Source organism: Calonectris borealis, chromosome 1 (assembly GCF_964195595.1).
Source record: "Calonectris borealis chromosome 1, bCalBor7.hap1.2, whole genome shotgun sequence".
Taxonomy (NCBI): Eukaryota; Metazoa; Chordata; class Aves; order Procellariiformes; family Procellariidae; genus Calonectris; species Calonectris borealis.
The window spans coordinates 146785050-146809668 of record NC_134312.1 but is presented as its reverse complement, the minus strand read 5'-3'; the positions used below and the strand labels follow the sequence as shown (position 1 = coordinate 146809668).

Here is a 24619-nt window from a genome sequence, read left to right as displayed (position 1 = left end):
TCATATCCCTTGCTCCCAAGGTGATTTGTAGGTGTTGCAAGTGAGCAGATCTGTGTGCCTGCCACTGACTCCCACCCAGCTGATGGAATTCTTGGTTGTCTTGTTAAGACAGTTTCCATCAATCATCTTTGCACTCCAAGATCAATGCAAAGGGCCTTTGTTAGGGCCAAGGAGTCGAGCTGCTACTGGCTCCGTGCCCAGTACTGGACTAACTCTCGTTTCATACACCAGGGAGGAAACGCAGACCCATAGTCTGTTCTTTACCACGGTGTGTTTCCTTTCTAATGAACTCTTTTGGTTAGTTGGGAGTAAGATAAATCAAGAAAAAACCTTCCCAATCTCTCCATCTGAGACACAGAGAGGAGTCAAATTATCTCAAGTCACTAGGGAATATGTACAGTGATTCATAAGCAACGATGAGATAGGGTCAGGAAGAGAAAACACACTCAACTGCTACTTTGGACCAAAGCTGGATGGCTTTGGCATGAAAGACTCTTGTGTCTAGCCAGCTAAATTCTGCAAAACTGCTTTATAAAGAAACTTTTCTTAAGCAGTGCTTGTTATTTCTGTTACCTAATTTGCACATTCAGCAGCACACTGTAGCTGTTATGGAGCGAGTCCTGTATTTCTGCAAATGGCAGCCAGCTGTCTTTCAACTCTGCAAATTTCTTTGCAGCTTATTTATAAACCATTTGAGGGCTGACCTAATGCTCACTTAGCACAAAATAAACCCTGGAAACATATGGTGGCATAAAGCTGCGAAGTCAAATATTTACCGCATTTTTGTAGAAGAAATACAGCACCATGTTGGCGAGTCGGGAATAACACCAGTGGCCATGAACAAGCAAGAGCTTCTCCAAATGCCGGAACCTTGGGATTGCAAAGTCGCTTGCCATCACCGCCTTTAATGGAAGAAAAGTAGGAACCATTATTTTAAAGTGTCACTTTCAACACCAACAGTGAATCTAGTCATCTCCTCAACTCATACAGTCAATGCAAATTGTACTGACGAAGAATGAAATCCATTACAGCGCATCCGAAATACAGCTATTGCTGCATTGATTTGGAATACCCGTGAGCAAACCCGGCAGCTTGGCAGAACATGCAAGGTGACCCGGTCCTCGGCCAAAGGAGTTTACAGTCTACGTTCCAGATGGTGACAGGCAGCAGCAAAAAGCGAGAGGTGGGAGAATGGCTGGCAATTGCAGTTGCATGAGCATGAAGGCTCAGGGCCCATGTGTGAACATCTTGGTGGCTGTAACATCTTTCTCTGTAAAAACTACAGGATACTTACAGGGCAAAATGAATTTCCAGAGAATGAAATAAGAAAAGCACAATTAAGTGGTTGCATCATAATTACCGGACTTTAAAAGACAACAGTAAAAATACTGATTTTAATTACATTTGCAATCCCGGCTTATAAAGTTTACTTGGCTATCCTGAGATCTCAGTATTTTGAAGGATTTTTAAAATTGCATGTTTTCTAAAACTGTCTATGAAAAAATCACAGATGTCTCATCTCATAGATGAGACTCATCTCATAGATGAGACTCCTCTGGGACTGTGCAGACTGCCAAATCACATTGACAAAACGAATCACCCAGCTTCTCCCTACTTCTGACTAAAATTCAGGGTACTGTACATCTACATGAGACCTTCTTGTAAATGATGGTGTTATCACAGTTGTTTCACGATTTTCCTTATCCCTAGGATCACACTAAGATTTCATTTAATATTATTTTACATTTCATTTTCTATTTTGGTATCACCTTTCTTCTCACAGTTCAGCAAAAACATGAGGAAAGATGAAAACCTCCAGAGGAGCAATGTCTTCCTGACACTCTGCAGGGTATATTTTGGCTGTATTTTTACATGAGAGACATCTTTCCTTTTAATTTTTCCTAATGCTCTTTCTTGGTAAATCATCAAAAGGGCTCAGTTTTTCCAAGTGCTTGTAGAAGCTGTTAAAATAAGCTCTAAAACAGTATGCAAGAGAAGGTGTAATAATGCATTGTAATTTAAGCAGTAGATCTATATAAGCACTGGGACATTTTTTAATATGTTGACACATCCTGGGATTTCTCAGGTACTGAGATACACTTGTTATAACCTCCCTGCGCAGAGCAGTCTGATTTGTTTTGCAGACATACAGCTATCTTGCAGTTTGAGGAGGACAGAGCTGTGCTATGTCTGCTTCCTTGTCCTCCACCTCATCTCAGCCTATTCCAATGTTAAAACAAAACCGTTAGCTTCTTTTCATTTGTGCTTCTAACATAGTATTCACAACACATTGTGAGAAGTGTCGGGGTTTATTTCTTTTTTATTCCATTTTGATTACAGTGAGGAACATAGTGAGGCAGATAGTGTTGTCCAATTACATTTGCATGTTTATTTCATCTCAAAATATCCCCTTGATTTTCACATTTTTACTTTTTCTTCCAGCTTTTTCACAGGAAAAAGTGATTCATGCTCCACATGCTTCCACAGAATGTGGAAATAAAATAAATCAGAGAGTATTGTTGTTTTAGACATCTAAATGCTCAACACCTTCCGAGTACCTGCATGTGTAAGATTCTGACAGTTGTTTATAGTAAAGAGGCCTGCATGGTTCCTTAGGACCTTGCAGTAAAGGAAGGGATCTATAAACATTTTCCACTCCGTTGAACTTTGATTTAGAAAAAAACAGGTAGTTTAACGGGTTAACGAGCATATAGCTTTCAGATTTGAATACACTGCAAAAGCCAGGGGCGTTTGAGGACTGGTTATTGTAAGTGTATGAGCTCAACTGACAGTGGCATAATAGGGAGAGGAGTAAAAAAAATGCTACGAGCACTGTATGTCTTCATTAGGGAAAAAAGTGATCTGAATTAATACATAGATGATAGGAGCCGGTAAGTTCCTAAGAGATGATAAGACCCAAGGAGTTTGGGGCAGACTTTTTTGAATTGATAGGCTTGGAGGGTACCCCACAAAACCAATCTCCTCTGGGCTCTCTGGAGCCTGGACTGCCTGCAGAGTGATACTGCAGAAATTATGCAAACCTCTCGGAGCTTGGTGAAGGCTGTGGAACAACAAATACACTTGGTATCAGCTTAATCCAAGAATTCCTTTTCTCCTGCCCTCTCCGGCCATCAAAGTCAGACTCATAGGGTCTATGGCTGGGATGCCATCTGCACAATGAATATCGGAATATTTTTGTGGTAGCTTCTTTCCAGTCTAATTTACAGCTGCTAACATGTTTGGAGAAGCATTTTTAATGGATTGCAGGCCTGAAATTTGTCTGTTTGAAGAGTGCTGATGGACACCCATTTGCCCTGAAGATCACTTTGACTAAACTCACTGGATAATTACAAGAAGAACAAGTGTAATAGCTCTGCTGGGTCAGGTTGAAGCCCATCTTCCCTAGTATCCAGCCTCCAACATCGGCCAAGAGAGGATGCCTTCAGAAGAGTACATGAATAAATAAGAAAAACATCTACTGACTTTTCTCCAGAGCACTGTCCTAGCTTCTGGTGATCTGCATGTCAGAAAATGCACAAAGTTGACATCCAAGTTCATAGCTCAGTTAAATTTTTGTTTCATAAATTTGTGTGTTGACCCAAATAAATTACGGCATTCATGAAATCCCATGGAATAAAATTCTATAGTCAACTTGCGCACTGCGTTAAAGAGGCCTTTTTTCCCTTTCAGGCAAAACATCCAGCCAGTGTTGCAAAAACCACAATGTGGGTCAGAGAACCACCCACCGGTAACTAAGTTAAGGAGCATGCTCATCTGCTCAGGTCCTCAGGATGGAAACACTTCCCATCTTCTCTGAAGAGCTCTTTGACATATACTCAGCTACTCTGTTTTCTCATGCAATCAGTCTGCACCCAGCCCAAATACAAGGTAGGTTGTGGATATGAGGTACCTTCCTCATTCTCTGTGTCTTACTGCCACGTCTGGTGCTAACACTGCAACTGAACTGCACTAGCAGTAGAGGAGGAAGAGGTAATAGGTAATACAGTAGGTCGTACATCCTATACATATACATCCTCTCTTCTGGGGATGGGAGAAGTGCCTCTTATACAGTGGTGAATACAGTAATCACAGGCTGAACACATCCAAAAGACTACAGGGCAAGTCCCCTTATCTTGCTGTTCGCTGTGGCAGGAAATGGGGAGAAAACCAAGACTTGGAATAGTGTGTAGGGAGCAGTGGTTCTGCAAAGGGCTGCAATTTTCTCTTTCTTCACTGTTCTGCTGTCTGAATAGGCTGAGTGAGCAAGATGTGTGGGTGGCTGGGCTAAGGGTCACCACCACACCATGCAAATAAGCTGCATCAGCTGGATGGGCTTGTGCAGCTACTCCAAAGGAGAAGTATACCCAAGCAATACTGGAGAGAGGAGAATAAAAGCCAGAATAAGGTGAACCTTTATTTCCTAAATAATGCATAGCTGAGCTTTTTTCCTCCTTTAAACCAGTATTTAATAAATGATTTCTTAAAACATATTGCTTAGAGGGATCTGATAATTTGAATTTTCTGAGAAGGTAGCATGTTTAAACTCACCACAGATCCGAGAACAAACACAAGCTCAAACTCAAGCTGAAAGCATCCTTACAACGCACAACTGGCACTCCTGAGCACAACTTGCCGCTTCTCCTTTATTTGTGCTGGCTATTCAAAGGCAGCTCGGTCAAGTTGACATATGGGAAGTGCCTATTTCACCCTTTCATGGGAGTGCTTTTCAGTGAACGAGCAACATTACCTGCATGCCTTCCTGACCAGAGATCCCCACGCCAACATCTGCCACTTGGATCATGCTGACATCGTTAGCACCATCACCTAAAGATGACAAGATACAGTTTTGTTGTCACTAGTAGACCAGGAACAGTTAGCAGCAACAAAGCAAAGGAAAACTAGTTGTTACTGAGTGTTGGCTGAGTATAGTAAGGGAGATGTGTACTGAGTGTTGGGTGAGTATAGTAAGGGAGATGTGGGGTAGGAAAGGATCCATCTTTGGAATATAAGGTTCAAAGCTTGGCAAAGCTGCCAAGACATTCTGATCTTTGTAGACTTTTTTAATCATGGAAAAGTAAAACTAAAACAAATCCCTCTCTTTTTAGTAAAACCTAAAATTCAAGTATCTGGCCTGAACTGCACAAATACTAAAACACTGGAAGGCTGAGAATGAGCTTCCCAATACTTCTGCTTCCCAATTAACTGTCTGCCTGTAATCAGGTATGACTAAGAATGAAATGTGCAAGGAGGCCTAAAGCCAATGAGAATGTCTACACAGTAAAAAATACAATAAAGTTAAGAAGTAGAAGAATTCTTGACTTGGGTTGACCAGTCCGAGATCTTTAATACACCCATCATAGGTAGATTTAACTGCAATGGTTGCACAGTCACTATCCGTTGTTCTGCTTCCAATCATGACACCACAAGCGATAGGTGCCATAGAAAGGATACCAGAATGGGACATTTATCTACTTCTTAACCTCTTAAATTTACAGCCAGTGTGCTAGTGGAAAACTAGCTATGCTTTTAAGCTAGAGCAGGAGCTTGAGTTCAACTCACAGGCTCAAGATGCTCAGAAAGAATGAAAAAACAAGCTGTCTAGTCTCCACTAGTGTTTTTGACAACATATGCAAATGATTATGTCCACAGTCAGTCAGCCAAAGATACAAATTCAGTATGAAGAAGTCATATTTGAGCTAGATATAATACAGTGAGCATGAGGATTATTATAATCAGCACACATTTGGTGATGTGGATGTCACAGGAGTCTGGCAATGATTATATGGGCTTAGGGTTTCTCACGGGTAGATCCAACCCACATGTGTTGCTGCTATGATTAACCAAGACAGGTAGATGAAAGCTAGTGTGTTTGTGACAATATATACTGCAATCTTATCTTCTAATGCAACACAAGCCTAAACTTGAGATAGGGAAAGAAGAGCTGGTTGACTTTTCTTATGTAAAAATCATGCAAACATGGAAGATGGTGCCAGATTTAAAACAGGATGACTGACAAAATCTCCCCTTCGCCAACTGAGCGATTAGCTGGGAAAGACGTGTAAATGCTGGCACAATGCCAGTCGTAAATCCATTCTCTGTACTGACAAGGCCAACTCATATCCTATGCTGTATGGCTGACTTGTGATGAAAAACGCAGAACTTTCAGTTTAAACATGACTGGATGAAACAACACTGAGCACAATGTTGTTCTGTGTAATACAGTGATTGCAAAATGGTGTTCGGCGCAGCATCAACTAACCCAATTCTCCACAGCTGTGTTCGGACATGCCAAACCCTCATAGCATACCTGGGTCCCGATTACCTAACTTCTGTAGGAAGAAATCCCAAATACTACTCCAGAGTTCTATCTTGGTTTTGAATAAATATGTTAGAGTAAATATGTTACAGTTGTCCAACACATTTTCAGACAAAACTGGAAGGTTGTGAGGCAGCTGGAAGGGTCCTATTGTAAGTGAAAAAATCAAAATTCTAAAGGCATAGTATACATCAAGGCAGGCTAGTTTAAACTGAGATATTTACCTATTGCCAAGGTCATTGCTTTGAGTTTGTCTCTGACTAGTTTCACTACCATGCTCTTTTGGAGCGGGGTAGAGCGACAACACAGTACCGAACGGCATCGCTTGGCTAGTGCAAGAAATTTATCTTCTAGTGTAGGTTCCAGAGCATAAGCTAGAGTCCTTCCATCAATCACTAGGCCCAAGCTGGAAAGCACAGGGGAAGAGGGTGGATAGAGAGGGGTGAACCCAACAGTCATGTTTCCAGTAGCTTCGTCTATTGTGTTGTCTGAAAATTTAGACTCTACGCATTGCAGACACTGTTCCAGCAAGACAGCACATGTCTCCTGAAAAAAAATTCAAAATAAATACGCTTGAGAGAAAAGAACATGTATTCAAACGTTTGTGTTTGCTGTATATTTAGGCATAAGGAATATGGGGAATGTGTTATGTTTGCTGCACTGTTAAAGTTTTAATTTCTAATAAATCTTTTTTTCTATTCTCTCTAAACACACTTAATTCTTGCAGAAGACATGACAGCAATGAGGGCTCGAAAGGCTTAAAATTTAATTCCTCTTTAACATGCAGTATTGTATGCTAAACTAATTTCTTTTAGCTCCTTCTCAGTATAACAGTGATGGGAAATGATATCATCAGTATCAGTACCAAGTTAAGTATGGTGATGAACACCATGTACACGCCTACAACTCAGATCAAATAGTTATATATTCTTAAAGGCCAATTAAAGGTTATTTAAGCTGAATTCTCTCTCCTAGCCATACTCAACTAAAAGATGTTATTGAGAATACATGAACATTTAAAATGAAATGCTATTGGTCTTACAGCAAAGTATGACAAAAAACAAAGATCATGGAAAATCAATTTACCAGTTCAGTTGATACACTCAAGAATGGAAAATGCTGTTATCTTTTCTTCCTTTTCGAAAGAAATTGGAGCTGGATACTGCTGGCCTACCTCTCCTCTGCTGATCTGAAGTCCAATTTTATCACCCCATTAACAGGCTATAGCACTATCACTCTGGTTCCTTGTATGTTAGACCGTATCAGTAAACTCTTTGTGACTGTCTGCTTGCAACAAGTTGAGCACAGGAAAGATCAGTAATTCAGAAGAATTAGAAAAGGTCTGTTAGGAAGCAAGGCATTACTGTAGATGTGGTTTTCTGACTCTCAGTGTTAGCATTGAAATTTAAGTATTGCTTCTATCTCCAAAGAAAAAGACAGCTGAGAAAACACAAATGACTGAGTTATCTAAATACCGGTGTAAAATAAAGCACAAATTCTCAATAGGTAATCAATTGTTTTCTTCCTCAACACACGTTTAGTAACAGGTTGCTTTTGGAGACCCATTAATGCCAATAAGCAAAACAAGGTATGTTTTGAGAATACATACTGAAGAATGGCATTTATGCTGCTATGGCATATTTTCATTCGTGGTGGAGCCCACTACACACAGTTACATGCCTTTAGTAAGTTTATGATATGTTACACTATGACTTAGAAGCATGATTCACTGAAAAGCATTCAAAGACATGTCCTACCTGAAAATTACGGATGAAGCAGGAAAAGAAGGAAAAAAAACGAGAGAGAAAGGAAAAAAAAGCCATCAAACTTTTAATTGTACAGGTTTAAAATAAAGCAAAGCTAGTTCACAAGTAAACTTTTGTATTGGATCTCCTTACTGGTGATTCGGCATTCAAAGTGATGATTTCTTCATCATGATCTAGTAGCTTGCAGGCATATGCAATATTAACAGCTGTTTCTTGCTTGTCTCCAGTAAGAACCCAAATCTGCAACCCAGCTTTGCGCAAGTTTGCAATGGTTTCTGGAACACCATCCTGTAAACGGTCTTCAATGCCAGTTGCACCTAAGCAGATGGAACAAGCAAAATATTGCACATTAAATGAACACTTAGGGTTCACCTCAAATTGTAAGTTTGGATTTTTCAAAAAACCCAGCACTTTTATTGCGAAATAGCTAAACTACCAATGGTTGCAAGATTTGGGCAGCTTTTTTGGGGTGTCGAGAGAGAGCAGCAGAAAGTAGCTGGGGTAATCGTCTGCATCAACAGTCAACAACAAATCCAGAATTCAAAACTTCAAAAGCAATCTGATGCCACTTCTAGTCTCAGAGGTTCACAAGGCTGATGTATCTTATGTATCTTTGCTTATTGTCTCTCTGCTCTGTATCTTCACCATTTCTTCTGAATGTTGCTAGAGAAGACACTGTTGCTTCTAGGAGATCATTTCAGTTCTTAACGGTCTTAACTGTCTTTCCTCAATTAGAAGAGGCTGGGTCACTAGAGATTTCTCCTTTTTGAAGGGGAATGACAGCAGGACTGCAGCTTGGCAACAGCACATTAGGCTGCAGACATAAACCTCTTCCTGACTTGCTGCTGCTCTTTGCTCTTGCAGAAAGACACTGGTTGCCAAATGAGCTATAGCAGAGAATAAATCATAAATCTCTTGGCCATGATGTGAAAGTAAAATGTGTCTTTTTCACGCTTTCAATGTATCTTTCTACCTGTTTATAAGAGACTGAGTTTCTTTCCTATGCTTTCCTAAATCAATTGACAGAGACAAGACTTTCAAATACTGTAGCAAAAGCCACAGTTTTTTCAGGACCAAGTTCAGTGTCACCACTGATACATCAGTGCTCCACTGAGTTTCAGAGAGGCTTCAATGTGAGGAAATATAAGCCTTCACCACTAGAGAATGAGGAGGTGACAGACATGCAAGTTACCTGGAACAACAGGAAAAGCGAAGTAAACTTTTCTCAACTATTTGTTACTCCTACGGTTGTTCCTTGAAAAAAACATTTTAGCAATAGAAGTCCACCTGAAGTCTGAGCACCAGTCATGTAAGTGGAAACACATTCTTAAGGCAATGTCGGGAAAGCTATTATTATCCAAACAGTGTACAAAGGAAAAGATATTCCTTTTCCAGACTCACTTTTTTATTCCCACAATCTAATCATAACTGATCATTGCAAGATACAAACCACAGCATGAGGTTCTTGGGGAATGACTGAATGGGTATTTTACTTCTGGCTAGAGTTCACTTATTTGTCTGGCAGTTCACTTTAACACCCCCCCCCCCCCCCCCCCCCGAGTGCAGCCAGAGCCAACAGGCACAACCATGGTGGGATCTTCCTGATTAATGGGGTGCGAATTAGTCACCTCATGCTGCCCTTTAACTCAGAGGAGAGAAACAGACACTTCAAGGGCGTGATTCACCTAATCCTAAAGTGGGTATCTAAGACAGAGCAAATGAATTGCACTTTCTTTTTTTGTCTCTCCATTGGTTACACGGGGAGCCTTGGAGATCTGTAGTAGATACATCAGAAGTTGGGTGAGGTGGATCTCGTCTCCCAGAGAGAGGCATGCTGGCAATTAGCGAAGGTTGTTATCTCCAACAGTGTTATGGCTGTCCCGGTTTCTTTGCCAGAGAAACCAGTTGGATGCTTAGAGTAATAGTGAATATATATAAATTTTAGAATCTCAGTGCTTTCAACATCTCAACTCAGCAGAGGAAGAGTATGACTTAGTTCTTGGAATACATTTTACATACACTGATTTTAACCGCATCATTATGAAGTACTGCAATCCTCTTCCACAGAATACACAGGCCCTGAGTGCATGAGTTGAACCTGATGTATATGAGAGTTGATGCCTTTCACAAATGCAGTTTATGAGCTTTGCTTTATGAGTGTCTCTGGTGCCCCAGAGAGTCATGGAAGTCTCTGACATGCTGAAGTGGCACTAAGCTAATGAAATTCTGTAGACAGTTTGGGCCAAGTCCTCTTCCTGTTTAGAGCAGCAGTTCCCATTTATGATATTGTGTCAAATTCATCCCTGGTATTACTCCACTCATTTCACTAGTGATAAAATGATGGCAGGAGCAAGGAAAACAGGGTATGTCTGTTATGTTAACTATATCCCATTCTTTTGTGTTGCTGCACATGACAGCCATGACAAAGTCCAAAAGAAGCCAATTTCTGTACTGTCAGAAACCATTTAAGGGAAAGAACAGATTCCATAGCCAAGCTTTCAGAATTTTTAGCACATTTTAATTTCATGTCCAGGTCTCATTTCATTACCTAGCAGATGCAGATTCTTCTCTATCCGCAGTGCTGACTGAAACAGAAGTTCTTCACGATTTTCAATAGAGGATTCTGCTTCTAAATGACTTTTTAACCAACAGGCATACTCTTCCTTGCTGAGAACCTATTAAAAAGAGTATGTGAGGGCACAGTCAACGTGATGCAGAGGCATTCATACTTTACAGAATAAATGAAAAAGAAGTTATGAATAAAGAACAATAAATTAATAAATGCCTTCAGTAATCTTTTTCAAGACTCTCCTTAAAAGCAAACTGAGTCTGCATTTACTTACTCTTTTTGCAATACAGAGGGTCCGCAGCCCATCTACAGCATACAGGTTAAGGTAATTCTGGGTTTTGCTTTGGATTTTTTTTTGATGTTTGCCCCGAGGGTCATCTAGATAAGAATATAAAAAGAAATTAGTGATTGAAAAATAACAGCAGCTGAATGGCCTCAGAGAATAAAAACTTGTCTACAGTACTCACTGTACCAGCACTTTATAACTGATACTTTTAAAGAGCTGATGTCTCCTGGGAAACGCAAGTAAAACATTCCATTTAGAAAAAAAAAATCTTGTCTTTTTGTTCTACCTTTTCTGTCTTCTCTCTTCAAAAGTCATTGTGAATGTGTGTTAGAAAGACCTTCTTTTTCTTACCCCTTAAGTATTTGTTTGGCCTGAATACTTTAAGAAATCATGATAATCTTCACAGCAAACAATAATGTCAGAAAGAGAAGTATGATTTCAAATACACTACTAGCAAATGCATCTCCACATCGCAGAAAAATGACACCTACTTAAAAATAGCACTTATGGTTTCCACCAAGGTTAATATCTCAAAAGAACCAGAAACAGTGCTCTTGTTTTGTATATCTAAGTGTATGAAGGTACTTCTGTTACTGCTGTACTGATACTACCTATCAGACTGAGACAATGCAAGAAGTTCTGGGTATGACTGTGATTTCATTTAGAAGAGAATTTACACTTGTGTAGAGCTCACAGCTAGCTTCTACCTTGAATGCAGCAGCACAACTTCCACTTAGCTTTACTCTTCACTTAAAGCCATGTGTAAGAATTCAAAATCAGGACTGAGCATCTGTTCCTTTTCTCTCTCTTTAGGTGGATTCAATGTGCTCACACTGTGATCAAAAAAGAGTAATGAATATGATGGTAACACATTTTGTTCCATCTCATTACCTGAAATGATGTCTTCAAAAGTTAAAAACAGGTGATATGCATCTTTTTTATCATCTAGGATCAAGACAAGTTCACGTACAATGTACTGTAGTAGCAATCTATCTTAAATAATTTGAATTGCAGGGTTAGTACTAAAGTAAATGTACAAGCTGGTAAGTTTTAGATTGGAACCATTGAGTGAGAATGACTGGTACCTTATGGCAGGTTTTCCTATTCCCTGACGTCATATAATTTTTTTTCTGAAGTCTGCATGTTTTTCGGGGGCGTAGAATTATTTCAGGATTATAATTTTGTAATTGGAGCTGTTCCTTAATGCGATATTTGTGTTACTGGTACTTGCATGGTAACCAGTCACAGAGTCAGGTGAATGCCACTCATCACCAGAAGTCTGAGCACCTGAAGAGACTACTACATCTGATCTCAGTTCACCCCTGGATGTGCTCACCTCTCTCAACTGACCATACTGAGAACCTACTGGCACTATACCCTTATATTAAGCACTTAATACAGGTATCTAAATTGGATGACACAAATATCTTATTGTTTATACTTTTCAGTGCCCATTTTTCCAGTGTGCATTCATACCCAGTTTGATCTTGGTATGTGTGACCACATATATACACATCTATCTGTCTATAAACTTACATAGCATTCAGCACTTTCATATTTATACAGCAGCACAGTGTCTAACTGGGCGTTCAGAGGCTCCAGCACAAACACATACGGGTATTGATGTTGTAGGAAGGAAGGAGCTGGGAGCTTGGAATCCCAATATTCTGGTTTTTGTTCCTGTTATCTCAACCATGTATCAGCACATTTTACTCACTGCATAACTATTTTCTCACCTTTAAAGACTTTAAAGGTATTTCACGCATACCTTCATTTCAGTTCCACCTCTGATTAAGGTCGTGTGGTGAATACTGGTAGGAATATTATGGTGGGCTTGTCCATCTATCTATTAATGCTACCTATGCCATCACTACTGACTTTCTCAAAGGGACAATACAGATATATTATTCCGGAAGAATATCCCTACAAATACTGTTTGCAATTTGAAAGCCCTTTCTTACACCATACCTTGTGGCTCCGACACACACCCCACCAGGTTCCTTCAGAAGCTACTAAAACAGCTCACAACTAGATTCAGCTCAACATAAAATGGAAATACGCATATACTAAACTGGCAGCCTAACACAGTTTCATTTAGCTTCTTTTCTATTTGTGCATGATAATCTTTTTGGCATATGTGACTTGGCTGTGTAATATAAGAATTTTTTTTTCTGGGAGAAGTACTGCAGCAAACCTTCTTGGAGGCTTCTTGTATTAGTGAGTCAGCTTTTTTTACTTTAGAAGATTAAAGCAGGCAAGCATTCTTCCTAATTTCTGTGCGAATTCTCAATTCCAGCGTGGAAGACTGCATTTCCCTCCTCCACCAGCACACCAATGACAGCTAAACCTCCTTCTAGCTCTTCATGTGCCTCATCAGTCCTACCCTGAGATTCATCTTGTGCTCAGAAGTTAGAAGGGGGAAAGGAATCTCTTGCAGACAAAACCCAGGTATGGAGATTCTTTTTAGCTGGGATGCAGTGTCTATGCTGAGCAATGTGACCACATGCACCATGTCAGTGAAAACCAGCAAATAAGTCTTCTCCAGAAGAATGATTGAGAGTTAGTGGCGTTCTGCTTGCTTCATTTCCTTCCATAATCGCAAGCTGCAGAAAGCCAGCCCAGTCATTGTTTTCTCAATGACTTATGTGCGAGTTGGGTATTGACTCAAACAGTAACTTTCTTATTCATGAACATGGTGACTGTTGAGATAAAGTAAAAACAATATACTCCTGGGAATCATTTCAAGGCTTTTGGAAATATCTGTATGCTATCAGAAAATGTCAGGTTTCACCGTCTCAACTAGATATACAGGCAGAGCAAATGGAGTCAATTCAGAAACTTTTTAAGTTAACTTATGGCGATTTCTGATTTCCTGTAAGACACAACTAAAGTTACAACATACTACTTTTGCTTCTGATTTTGGGCTGTTCCTCATGTCATATTTTAAAATACTCTTCCTCCCAAACAGGGACCTTTGTGTCTGATAGGACCCAGTCATGCCACGTGATGTTTGAGTCAGGAGATTACGGACACAGTGTTGCCTTGGTCCTTCAGTCTAAGATGCATGCTTGACTGGTGTACAATTTACATGTCCCTGAGGCACTAAGACAGCAAAGAGTGGGATTAGCTGTCATGTCGATTCACTTATTGCTCAATTCCTTGAAATGATAAATGTCTGAATTCTCGTAGCATTACTTCTCTTCTCACACTCACGTTCCACCATTACCAGAGAACAGGATGAAACCACCGACAGATCCCGCAATATAGATAATAGCCACAGCATAAATCTTCTGAGGCTCTACCTGGGGAACACCTCCCTGCAAGAGGAAAAAGATGCCGTTCCCTCAGGAATTGACAACATATCCACTGACATTAGGATACTGCAGGCAGCGACTGCGAATTCAGTTCCAGGAGTGAAGCTGCTCAAGAGAAACGTCAAACGTTTTTCAGACAGATCCGCTGAAAAGTACAGAATTACTGAAGCTGGCAGAGGCTTAGGGGGCTAGAAAACAAGGGAAACTGCTTATGAGGTTCTAGTGGCTGCACTTTACACTGCTTGCAAAAGCAAAATATACTAAAACTCATAGTTCAATTTGGGCTAAAAAAAATAAAAAAAAAAAAAAGGGCACAATTTCAAAGCCACCTTCAATTTGCTTGCCTGTAAAGATGGTGGAATTGCTGTATTTGCTCAGCTACAGAATCTGCTCACTGCTAACACCGATCTTCAGGAACTCTGCTTCCCCTTCTCTGACATATACCACCTTTGGTAATGTCACTGTTGTTTGGTTTTCTAACTGGCCTTGTTGTTTTTACCTAAGTGGGTCCTGGATCTGCCTGAAATTTGTCTGAAAATTCCTTGATCCATTGAACCTCCTGTGAATGGACGCAGCAGCTTCAAACATAGTCTGTCATATGGTGACAAAATATTTAAGACTTGGCATAAAATAATCTTTTCTTTTCTTTTTAATGCTCAGTTCTCATTCTGAGAACTCATTTCCAAACATTATTTTCTAGCAATGTTATTAGAAATTCTCAGTACTACAAATTCTCTGTTAGTACTTTGGAGGGAAACAAGTTTCCACAGATGCTCTACGTACCTCCTGTGATATCAGATCTTTTCTAGAAAATTATTCATGAATACTTTGTTGTTAGTTAAGGACAAGTTGTTCTTAATTTTTTTGGCTCAGCTTTGATTTATATGGCTGTAAACAGAAGACTAATGCCAACATTTTTCTGTATTTCATTAAACTAAAATTACACAGTATAAGCCTTTCACAATTGTTTATTCCAACTCATGTCAAAGTAACCACAAAGTCAATGCATTAGTGAAACATGGGAAGTACCTCTAGCACTTTCGGGCTCTGTCCATTCATTCTGGGGTAACCTTTAAACACTGGATTAAATTCAGTGTTGAAAATACAGTAAATTAGATGCAAACTGATTCATGCAAACTGAAACCCTTGTGTCTCCTCTAACTTCTGAAAGCTTCCAGGGTTCTTCTTGAATCCAACTGATTACAATTAGCAGCTATTTAAAGCTGTCCCTGTTTCACGCGACATCTGGGTCCTGGAGAAGTACTCCACGCTTTAGGGAAGTACTCCATGTTCACAGCTACATGCCTGTTCTCTACTAGTCAACTACACATTTGAAGCCAAGATTTCTCGTCTGAACAGCATCTCTCCTTCTTTGCCACAACCTTTCTGTTTTGGTGGCTGATTGATTCACAGTGCCCTTTGGCGTCATAGTCAAACCAACATAAATGTGTTGATTTATGCAAACATATTGGAGCAAAAGGATGTAAAGATTCACAAATGAAACAGAGAGAGGAGCTGCAATAGGAAGTGCTTGGTTTTCACATAAAATACTGCACTGCCAGGCAGGTTTTCCTGAAGAAATATAAATGGCTTTGGCAGAGTTTCAAGAAATTCCTTCAAAATAAAGTTTGCTAGTAGAAGATCTTGTACAGAAATTAATTTAACTCATTCGTGTAAGGTGAGGAACCAGTAATTTGTTACAGAAAATTTGCTATCATAACAAAGTATTACAAAAGAAGAGAGACGGCTGCCATTCTACCATTTCCTATATTCACAACAAAAACAGGCAGGTCTACTTGCTAGAAAAGGCAGTAGGATGTGATGAGTTTTTCAGCAGTTAACCAGAACCGCCTCCCTCCCACCCCCACTCCCACAAAGGTAAGTAAGAGGTGTACCTGAAGAGCAGGGTAGAAGAAGATCCATAATAACTGAATCTGCACCTTTAGTGTAAACATTTATTTCATCTGTGAGAGGATGTCTGACCACTACTGACATCCTCTTCCTGACGGAATCAAAGCCCAATGTATGTAATACCTCAAAGCTTAATGTTCCCAGGTGAGGTAGCTCCACTGATACCTGGTCAGACAGCCTTCCAACCAGAGAACAGTTATATGCCCTTGCTGCATAGACGAGAGCAGCTTCATCTGGACTCTCTGCTTCATAACGGAGTTCTCCTTCCTCAGGTCCGCTCCCCACAGCTGTCCGGCCTTGCTGGGAGCTGTAGCCATTGTTATTCATCTGCGCAGAGTATGCCAGCTTCTCTTCCAGTTTTAATAAAGTGCTATCCGTAGATGTAGATGAAAGCACACTTAAACCAAATCTGTGCATTGATTTGCTTGTAGCTAGACTAGATGAACTGCTGCTGTTAGATCCAGAGGTCAAGCGACTTGGAGTGAATCTTCGTATGAAGTCTTCTATGGTTTTTACTGGAGATTTTAGTTCAAATCGATCTCTAACCTTGAGAAGTAAAAAACAAACCAATGAACAAAAACCGAAGAAAAGCTCTACAAGAATTCTAACATTGATATTCAGTCTAAGCGCTCCAACTAAAGAGGACAATTTCTTTGAGAACAAAAAGTAATGGCATTTGTATTTTGAGAAAGGAAAGTTAATGGACAAAACTGACTCAACAGCAAAAAACTTACTAGAACTTCAGAATTGTGCCTCTGTGTGAAAGCACGTATGTTTGTATTAAAAACATTTTTTCTTCTTTCACCTCCTCAGATATGACTAATGGATAGCCTGTCAATGTTGCACCACACCAGTAGTGCATACTAAAACCTATTGTTAGTAGGAAAAATTGGTATTCTTTGTGCATATTCAGTGAAGGTAGTAAAAAAAAAGTTAATGCAAGAGTTTTCTGTTGAAAACAGAAAAGTTTTATGAAAATATGCCAGTGTTGACAACATTCTCAATAGGAACATGTTGAAATAAATAATTTCTGCTGTCTTCTCTTTCAGCATCAAAGCATTTTGCTTCAGTTTTATCACTCATCTCTGTTTACGTAAATCTTTTTTACAGATACAGTGTTATTAATAGTAATAGCATATTCACAGTAATATATATTAAATTATTGTATAACAGTGTAGCATTCCTGAAACAGCAGAACTGAGCATTCTCCAAATGTTTCCCTGGCACAAAAACATGTCAATTTGCAGACTAGTTCACTTTTTATTCCAACCTGGAACAGAAACAACTCTCAGAATTCTCTCCAGAATGGAAATTCCAGCTGCTGGCTAGCTTTAGTACTACATTCCATTATATTTTATCTTACAGATCATCTTGGGATTGCATTTTTGAAATTCTCATTCATTAATGACACTGGTTTAGGCCAATTTAAGCAATAATGATCATTATTTCTCATAATGAGCTTAAGATGCATCTTTTACATAACTTGAAAGTTTTAAGTGATGTTTTTCAAGTATTTTTTTTTAAACTTTTTAAAAATGTTTCAGCCTTTTCTTATTTAATCCATATGTACAAAATATTCACAGACAGCTTATATTCTTTTCTGGGAAGTGTTGTACATTTACAAATTAATTTCCACACACACTTACATTTATTAAATGATTAAGTTATATTACAAGAAATCAGGAAAATTTCAGAAGTATCTCGAAATTGTCGATGAAAGCATATCTTACCTTGACGGTAAATGAAATAGCTGACATACTCCATTCAACTAATGCTTAACCAAACCCGCTCAATCACATAGCGGTTCTAAGAGTTGTCTCACAACTAGTTCTAGTTGTTTCTCACTACAGCAGGAGGTTTCTGTTTCCCCAATTTACAAGATAAATTAGTATCAATGCAAAAGAGGCTTAAACTCTCTTTTGCTGTTTCTTTAACCCACCTTCTGTCGGGGCTGATTTGGTGCAGTAACCACGACTGTATTACATATAGTCAAAGCTATGAAGAAGTCAAAAATGTCACATAGTTCTGGACTTAGATGGGATAATGGCTGTTCGTGGCTCCTCATGACCTCCAGATGCTTTGCACATTCATTCACCTTTTCTAACAAGCTCGGGTCAGGTGTGATGTCCTTCTCCTAGTAATAAATAGCAGTGATTAATATCTGTGATTCTGCAAATTTCCAAAGCAGCAACAAGCAATCAAAGCATCCAAAGCAGTGTCAGTATCAAGAGTTTTACGGTGGCCTTACACCACAGAGTGGAGGTGGAGAGGACTGTATGACACCCGTTCTAGGCAATAAACAGTTAACAATGAGTCTACCAATAGAAATGGAAATGTGAGTAACTGTGTTATCAACTTCTTCACTACAGATAATTATAGCGGCAATATTCATCTACTTTGGGGGCAGTGGATACGAGAAGAGTTACATACTAATATTCCCCCCTCTCTCCTGCCTAATTCAAGACATTTATTATCTATTACTAAAGGGTGGTACACTACAGAGACCAAAAGAGTGGAAAAATTAGACAGCAATGACATTCAAAGCTCGGCCTTACATCAACACAATAAAATGAAACCATCTTGGATTGTTTGATAGAGAACAACAACCATCCACACATTTGAAGGTAATTCATGTGTTTTTTTACAGTGAAACACAGAGCACTTTCCACTCTATTTCATCAGCAACTCCAGTATTTCTTAGGATAGGAGGGTGCAAGGATACAAAAGACTAAAAGATAAACCGATCTAAGACTCTTTCTTCCGTAGAATTTTATCTGCTGATTCTCAGCAGCTGATAAATCTGAGCAATCACAGAACCCCATGTGTAAAAACTGCAGCTTGGAATTGTACCAAAAGAGCTTACTCTTGACTGATATCAAGAAGTTCCACTACTGCAAACAGCATCTTCCTGTGTCTATATTTGTAATTTGTTTTAAGGGTGAATTTGTGTCAACAGTGCAACAATGCAAAATCCCTAGATAGACAAGACTTGGCTTCTCTGCTCTCTTATTACTATTCAGCTCATGTAAAACTTCCACAGAATTACAGTAGTATAATATAAATTAAACAAAGCAAAGCTGTAAGGACATAAATTCACCAATATTTTGAAATGGAAAGTTTTTTATTTTTAAAAATACAACACATGCAATCCACTGATAACCTTGAATCACACTAAAAATTATGCTATGGTATATGTCAACAGTGTCTAAGAATTGGAATACACAGTGTCCAGCCCTGCACTTGTTAGTTTTAAAATCCTCTGACAAAAGAGGAAAGAAAAGGCATATGCAGAGCAATTATAATCCTTGACCTCAAACCTTATGCTACTCTCAGCTTCTGTAGATAAAGGGAAGGCATACATTTGCTTTTCAAAATCAAGGTATAACTAAAACAAAGGTTTCAGATTGTCTTTACCTTTAGCTTGTTCCCACAGAGAAGGTATTTAGATAAGATCTATGCCAACACTTGATTGTTTTTGTACCAACAGCTGTGACTACAGAAGAAAAAATGCCAAGATGAAGTCTAGAAGAGGTACACAATGTCTTACAGATTTCTTTACCTTTCCCTTTTCAGGACATCGTTCTATGAAGAGATACAGGATACTGTGCATTTAGTTCTCGTTGGACTTACCATTGGGCTACTGAACGCAGTGTGCTTCGAGAGTATGCTTGCTCTTTTTGCTTCAGCTCTGCTACCCGTGCGCCGGTGGGTTTTGGTGCTCTGGCTTCTATGGATTACTTTGATGCTCTGATGGCTGCAGATACTATCACGCTGGGATAGAGTTCCTCCTTTTGGGGCTGCCTCATCTTCCTCAGAATCAGGTTCTTGGTACATCGCTAAGCGTTTGGCTATCAGTAAAAATACAGGGGGACAAATGTTGTGTATGGTAAATGTGGCTGAGAAAGAGGGAGAGGGACACAGTGACTTTGTTCAAGTGATCTGGTTTTCATACTATACCGTGCTTTCACGGTAAGAATGAATGATTCCATTATCAAGGGATAACAAAGTCTAGTCTTAATTGAATGGTAGTATCTAACGGAGGATGCAGATAACATAATTAGAAATGTAATCCAATACACTGCCTCCCTCATCATCGCGCTCTCTCTGAAAGACAGACTCTGTGGTAACTCACTGCGTTCACAAAGACTACTCCACAGCTCAGCCTGATAAAATCAAACGAATAATTTGGTCTTGCAGTCTGAGAAGGAAATAAACAATCCAGAAAATGTTCTTGTCCTTTCCAACAGAATACAGAAATTTCACAGAAAGTACTTTCCAGCAAAAACGTCGCATCTACCCAGTACCAGTAAACTGACATCTGAAGTATCCTCACAACACCACACCTACAGAGCACTACTGCCCTTATTTTATATACAGAGATGAGGTACAGACAGCGTAAAAGCCTCGCTTAAGGTCAGGGCCGTCTGCTGCAGAGTGGAGACATGAACCCAGATTCTTGACTCCCAGCTAGTGCTAAAAGCACCCTGGAGTCCATTCCTTCCTCTCTGAACAGCACGATAAGCACGACAATGCAGCACGCAGTATCAAAACCAGGGTACCCTCACCTGCTGCAACACTTCTTTCTATCACAATTTGTTGCAGTGAGCAATACCTAGTGTACACAGAATGAAAGAGTTTTTCCAAATGATACGTTTTAGACGAATGCTTCCCCAGTCAAGAACCCAACTACAACAATTAATGTTAGAAACCAATCCTGGCAGTTCGATATACAGAAGTTAAAAAGGAAACAGAAAGAAGAGGTGTGAAACAGCCAAGGGATCCAGCCCCTCTAATGACAGGCTCCGTTTAGCTCTAATTGATATAAAACATATTCTTCCATTCCTAAAGACCATGGGCAATTAATAATCTGGGCTTTTCATTAGGCAGGCACATGTCACTTTAACAGGTATCTATTTATTCCTTCATTAGGTATTCATTGAAAGGCTTTTCATTATACTCTCAAAATAATCCACACTATCCGGATATACAGTACAAGTTACATACTTGTGGCTTAGCTTTGTTTCGGTTCTCTGGTGCAACAAATTTTCCTAATGTCAAATGATACATCACTAGCATGTAAGTTGATTATTCAGGTATTTAACAACAACAATAAAAAAAAACCATGAAGATTTTTCTTCCAAAATACTTCCTGAGAAAAATCTTGCATTACATATAGTGAATTTGGCATGGGATCACTTTTAACGTAGCTAGCTTTACGATCAAAGAAAAACCCATCCTTGCCATCCGCTGCAATTTTCAAACATGTTTTAGCTGTCAGAAAGCAGTCAGAGGAGTTGAAATCAGACCACACACAGTACATGGTGATAGCTCTATCAGTACAGTATCGTACATCAGAGGTTTTTTCAACTCCATTTGGAACATGTATAGGTTCTGTCTGAAATGTGGGAGCTGGGAGAGCTTCCCAGTCCTGGCTGTGAATACAGACTTGGTCGTTGCTCTAACTGCATGCCCAGGTATGCAACATCCTGTGCTGCACTCTGGCTCCTGCTGGAAGAAAATTTAGGCCATGGAGGTAGAAAGGGTCATAGTGCATTTGGAGACATGGAGAAGAGACTGCAGCGCACACTGCAGATCACTTCTGCCCCATAGCTCGAATACAGCCCTGCAGCCTAGGCCCTGAGGCTGATGTAGACTAACTGTGGATGACTGAGGAGCTTCCTTCATTCGCATTATTTGGTGTGATTCATGCTCCTCTGTGTCATGTAGTGGGAAAGAGGTTGAGCAACAGCATTCAGGGCTGTGAGGGCAGCTGCTCATTGAGCCCCACAGCTGCAAAGAGAAGAGTTCAGCACCCTCTCCTTCTCCGTTCAGCACCTATCTTGTCCTTTGATTCATATGACAGAACCTAGAAGACAGCTCAAAAAATTAGGGAGGTCACTGGTCTCCCTGGCCCTTCTGTTGCATGGTAATGAGTTGCAAGGAAATAAAGTCCACTTCACCTGTACAGGCTGCTTCCTACAACTTGTTGCATGTGCTTTGGGGCAGCGCAGTTCTAACCTGTCCCATCACTCTCGCCCACTAATTCCCACTTTCTTCTGCTCTGTAAGCCTCTATGCATTTTCCCAGTAGAAGTGCAGATCCCTATACTGTGAATTTAATTCAACTGATCACAGGTTTGCCTGTATCAGAAGGAGTCTACACTGAGGGCTTGCAGCACGTCATAAGCACTGATCCAGGCCCTCAATCAAGGTGTGAGCCAGGCTGCTCGCTGTTCCCCCCACCCCAATTTCCTTCCAAAGGAAACCCAGGCATGCGAGAAAGGAAGGAGCCATGTGGACATTGTAGTGTGTCACTTTAAGAGGACGCCTCAAGTACCAGAATGGAGTGGCACACTGAAGGACTTCTGTCCTTCTCTGCACTGGGGAAGTACGATGGAGTGCACATCTGGGGAGGTATGATGGAATGCACATCCTGCGATGAGGCCTGTGGAGGGCAGTGCCCAGCCTGACAGTGCAAGCTCTGCCTGAATTATCTTTTGCAGGCTCCTAGTTGCACGCTGCAACTAGGTTGCAAAATCATTGCTCAAGATGACACACCAGTAAGGTTTTCTGCACTTTACGAACGTTTAAGACTTAAATCAATCATAAGAAGCACATTTTTGTGCCTCATCTTCACTAAGGCTCTTAGCAGCAAACAGTCTCAGGAGAGTTGGTGTGACATGTGGACATTCAACCTCTCTCAGGAAAAGCATAAGAAAAGCTTGGATTTGCCATAGGGATAATCTTTCTCACTGTGGATGCTGGGCATTTGAATGGTAGACTGACAGGACGCTGTACTTCTTCTCCTAACAGGTAATATTGCTTGACAGGGAAAGGACTGGCTACAATTATTCTTTACAGCTTTGCAAAATGTGCTACCCAGTTGGTCCAACTCCCTTTTGAGCAGAGTTTTAAAAAAAAGGACATACGTTTTCTTTAATAATCATACCTAATTTAAGCTTCTGCTCTGAAAATACATCTTGAAATACATGACTCCAAAGACCCTGAACTGATTATCATTTTATTCCATGTATAAAAACTCTATGGTTAAGCACAGAATGCATTTCATGCAAGTTATGCTTGCGTTCCATACCTCTGTATTCTTCATTGCTCTTTCTTCTTTCTTGCGTTACATCTAAAAAATTTTTGTTTATTCAACATAGCAAAAGCTGTTTCCTAATGCAGCACTCGGCTTATTTATTGGTATTATATCAATAGCGCAGTCCTTTCTAGTCTACATAATATTAGCTACCTCTTGCTTTCTATACAGGTTTTCATTGTAGCACATTCATTTAATTGTTCCTGCCACTGAGAAAAAAGAGAAAAAGGGAAAGTAGATACAGGACTAGAATCTCATCTAACCACGTCAAATGTAATTCTTTTGATACAAATGGTGTTATTTCAGTTTTATACCAAGGTAAGCTTGATAACAAAAAAACAGGACTTAGCACCTTTCAACATTTTCTCAAGTGCAGTCTTACATATCATGCAGCAAGAATTAAGAAGTTTGAAGAAGTAATGAAACCCAGTTCAATCGTTATGTTATGGCTAAGGTTCACAATGCTTCAGCTGTGCAAAGCGTGCTTCTTTGGGAACAACCTGTTCTCTCCACCCACTCAGCCCACTCCGATTCAGAACCTTTTCCTGTGAACATTATAACCTGAAAGACGTTGTTGTGGGATGCTTTTTATTTTCAGCACTGAAAATTGATGGCCTTGATCTTTTGTCTGATAGAGAGTTTTTTATTCAGGGCAAAGACACAAACAACTTTGAGAAACACAGCAATGAAATTCATGAAAGTCAAATTTCACTATCCTCTACTTCATTTTATATTTATGGCACAAAGAAGAAACAATAAATAATACTTATTCCATGAACTCTCTTCCATCTTTCGGAAGACAACAGTAAGCTATAAATAAAAATCCTGTAGTAGCTGCTAAGTATTTGAAGAGACATTCTTTTTTTTTAAAAACCCTTTTATTTCATTATTTTTTGTTTTTGTTTTACCTTTCATGCTATCTGTGTTCTATGATGAGGCATCCATTTTGCAGGCTGACAGAGACACTGTTGCCACACAGCCAGGTGTTCCACTAACTAGAAAAGTGGGATCGGGAAACCCTAAAGGACTTCCCTTCAAGCAGAAGAAAACTGCATACCCCCTAAGCAGAATAATACAGCTGTCAGTGTGTGGGCCCTAATTTCGTCACGGGATTATTCCGTTTCGCCCCAAACCATTTGAATAAGACTGTTACTGAACTATCATGAACTCTAGATGTGCAGTATCTACTCACACCACCACACCATTATTTTACAAGTGCAAGCTTATTTCACTTTGAAGTGCACCCTAGTGTCTACATAAAGAGTCAGTCGAGCAGCTAGCATGCTATAAATTTGTACAAGTGTGCTAACATAATCTAACTCAATTTACTTTGCAAGAACTTCCTGATAAGGACAAGTC

At 39.8% G+C, this 24619-nt stretch overlaps 1 protein-coding gene across 1 annotated transcript in view; it reads right to left on the bottom strand.

Moving 5' to 3' along the window:
- ATP10A (ATPase phospholipid transporting 10A (putative)) overlaps nt 1–24619 on the bottom strand; it is a 112669-nt gene that overhangs the window by 9187 nt on the left and 78863 nt on the right. Inside the window, exons 8-16 of the mRNA XM_075134938.1 lie at nt 19793–20010; nt 18102–18296; nt 16147–16708; nt 10926–11029; nt 10631–10757; nt 8215–8399; nt 6541–6862; nt 4748–4824; nt 777–902 (exon numbers count right to left, since the gene is read on the bottom strand). Of these exons, the coding sequence (XP_074991039.1) occupies nt 777–902; nt 4748–4824; nt 6541–6862; nt 8215–8399; nt 10631–10757; nt 10926–11029; nt 16147–16708; nt 18102–18296; nt 19793–20010 (1916 nt within the window). The remainder of the gene's footprint in view (nt 1–776; nt 903–4747; nt 4825–6540; nt 6863–8214; nt 8400–10630; nt 10758–10925; nt 11030–16146; nt 16709–18101; nt 18297–19792; nt 20011–24619) is intronic.